Source organism: Sinocyclocheilus grahami, unplaced genomic scaffold, assembly GCF_001515645.1.
Source record: "Sinocyclocheilus grahami isolate Dianchi unplaced genomic scaffold, SAMN03320097.WGS_v1.1 scaffold19199.1, whole genome shotgun sequence".
NCBI lineage: Eukaryota > Metazoa > Chordata > Actinopteri > Cypriniformes > Cyprinidae > Sinocyclocheilus > Sinocyclocheilus grahami.
Genome location: NW_015517494.1, coordinates 2,291 through 3,510, shown reverse-complemented (window position 1 = coordinate 3,510; position 1,220 = coordinate 2,291). Strand labels below are relative to the sequence as shown.

Below are 1,220 nucleotides of genomic sequence, written 5' to 3'. Positions count from 1 at the left end.
TTTAGAATACAAATCTATAGTTACAAGGCAGTCAAGGTTTTTTAAACAATGGGGTCAAAAAGCATTTGGCTGTTCATTATTGTAGCGATTTCAACTCAACAAGGTAAGTTTGATATTTTCCTTTAGCCAAGCGCATTCAATACACTAATGGATGCTCTACATCAATGTAATTTATTTATTTTTATTCCACAGGTATCAGTGGTGATGAAATCCGGTTGGATCAGTCACCTGCTGTGATAAAGAGACCTGGAGAAACAGTGAAGATCTCCTGTAAAATATCTGGTTTTACAATGACAAGCAGCTACATGCACTGGATACGACAGAAACCAGGGAAAGCTCTGGAGTGGATTGGGAGAGTTAACTCTGGCAGTAGTTCTAGCTCTGATTATCTTACTTATGCAGACTCCATGAAAAATCACTTCACGCTGAGTGAGGACGTGTCTCAAAGTACACAATATCTTGAAGCCAAGAGTCTGAGAGAAGAGGACACTGCTGTTTATTACTGTGCTCGACAGACACAGTGACTCCATCTGATGAAGCAGCTCTACAAGAACTGACAGTAACTGAAGTGAGATGATGTTTAGCTTGATACCTTAGTTCACATGTACATTATATCACTGAGAGTTTAATCTTGATTGCAATAAAAATGTGTAAATTTTAGCCTTCTACTTTCAAATTTGAATAGTTTTATTTATTTCTTTATTATTCTATTCTCCCATTTCTAAAATCTTATAAATTGTTTCTGGAATAACAAATGTGATTCTAACCTAAAAAATTGAGTGGTATATTCAAATTATGTTGATATACAAATGTACTTTTTGTTTTGATAACTGAAGGGATGCTTAAAAGAGAATTTAAACTCCCCTGTCCTCCCTGTCCTCCTCCAAACTCCTAAATGACCTTTAACTAGGCCTTAAAATGCCACATCCAAGCACCAGTCCGCCAAAACCACTGTAAACAGACATACTAACAACTACCAAAAACACCAATCATAAAAACATCTAACATTTACTGCACTCACACAAACGACAGAAACATCCTGATTTCGTCACTAGTATGCCAGAATTAGGAAACAGGGTTAAAATTTGAAGCACTGCTGTAAATTGTAAAAAAATAGCAGCTTGCTCTATCTAAGTTATCTGTATAGATGTTAAAGTTGATTTGATGAGTTAATACAATTTGAAATGTGTTACTGTAAACATATTGTACAATAGCATGTC

At 35.4% G+C, this 1,220-nt stretch overlaps 1 gene segment (V, D, J or C); it reads left to right on the top strand.

The window, feature by feature from the left end:
• The first annotated feature begins 16 nt into the window (after positions 1-16).
• LOC107579689 (Ig heavy chain V-I region HG3-like) lies at positions 17-524 on the top strand. The segment is given in 2 exon segments: positions 17-103; positions 193-524. Coding segments are annotated over 2 exon segments (387 nt in total).
• Positions 525-1,220: the final 696 nt, after the last annotated feature.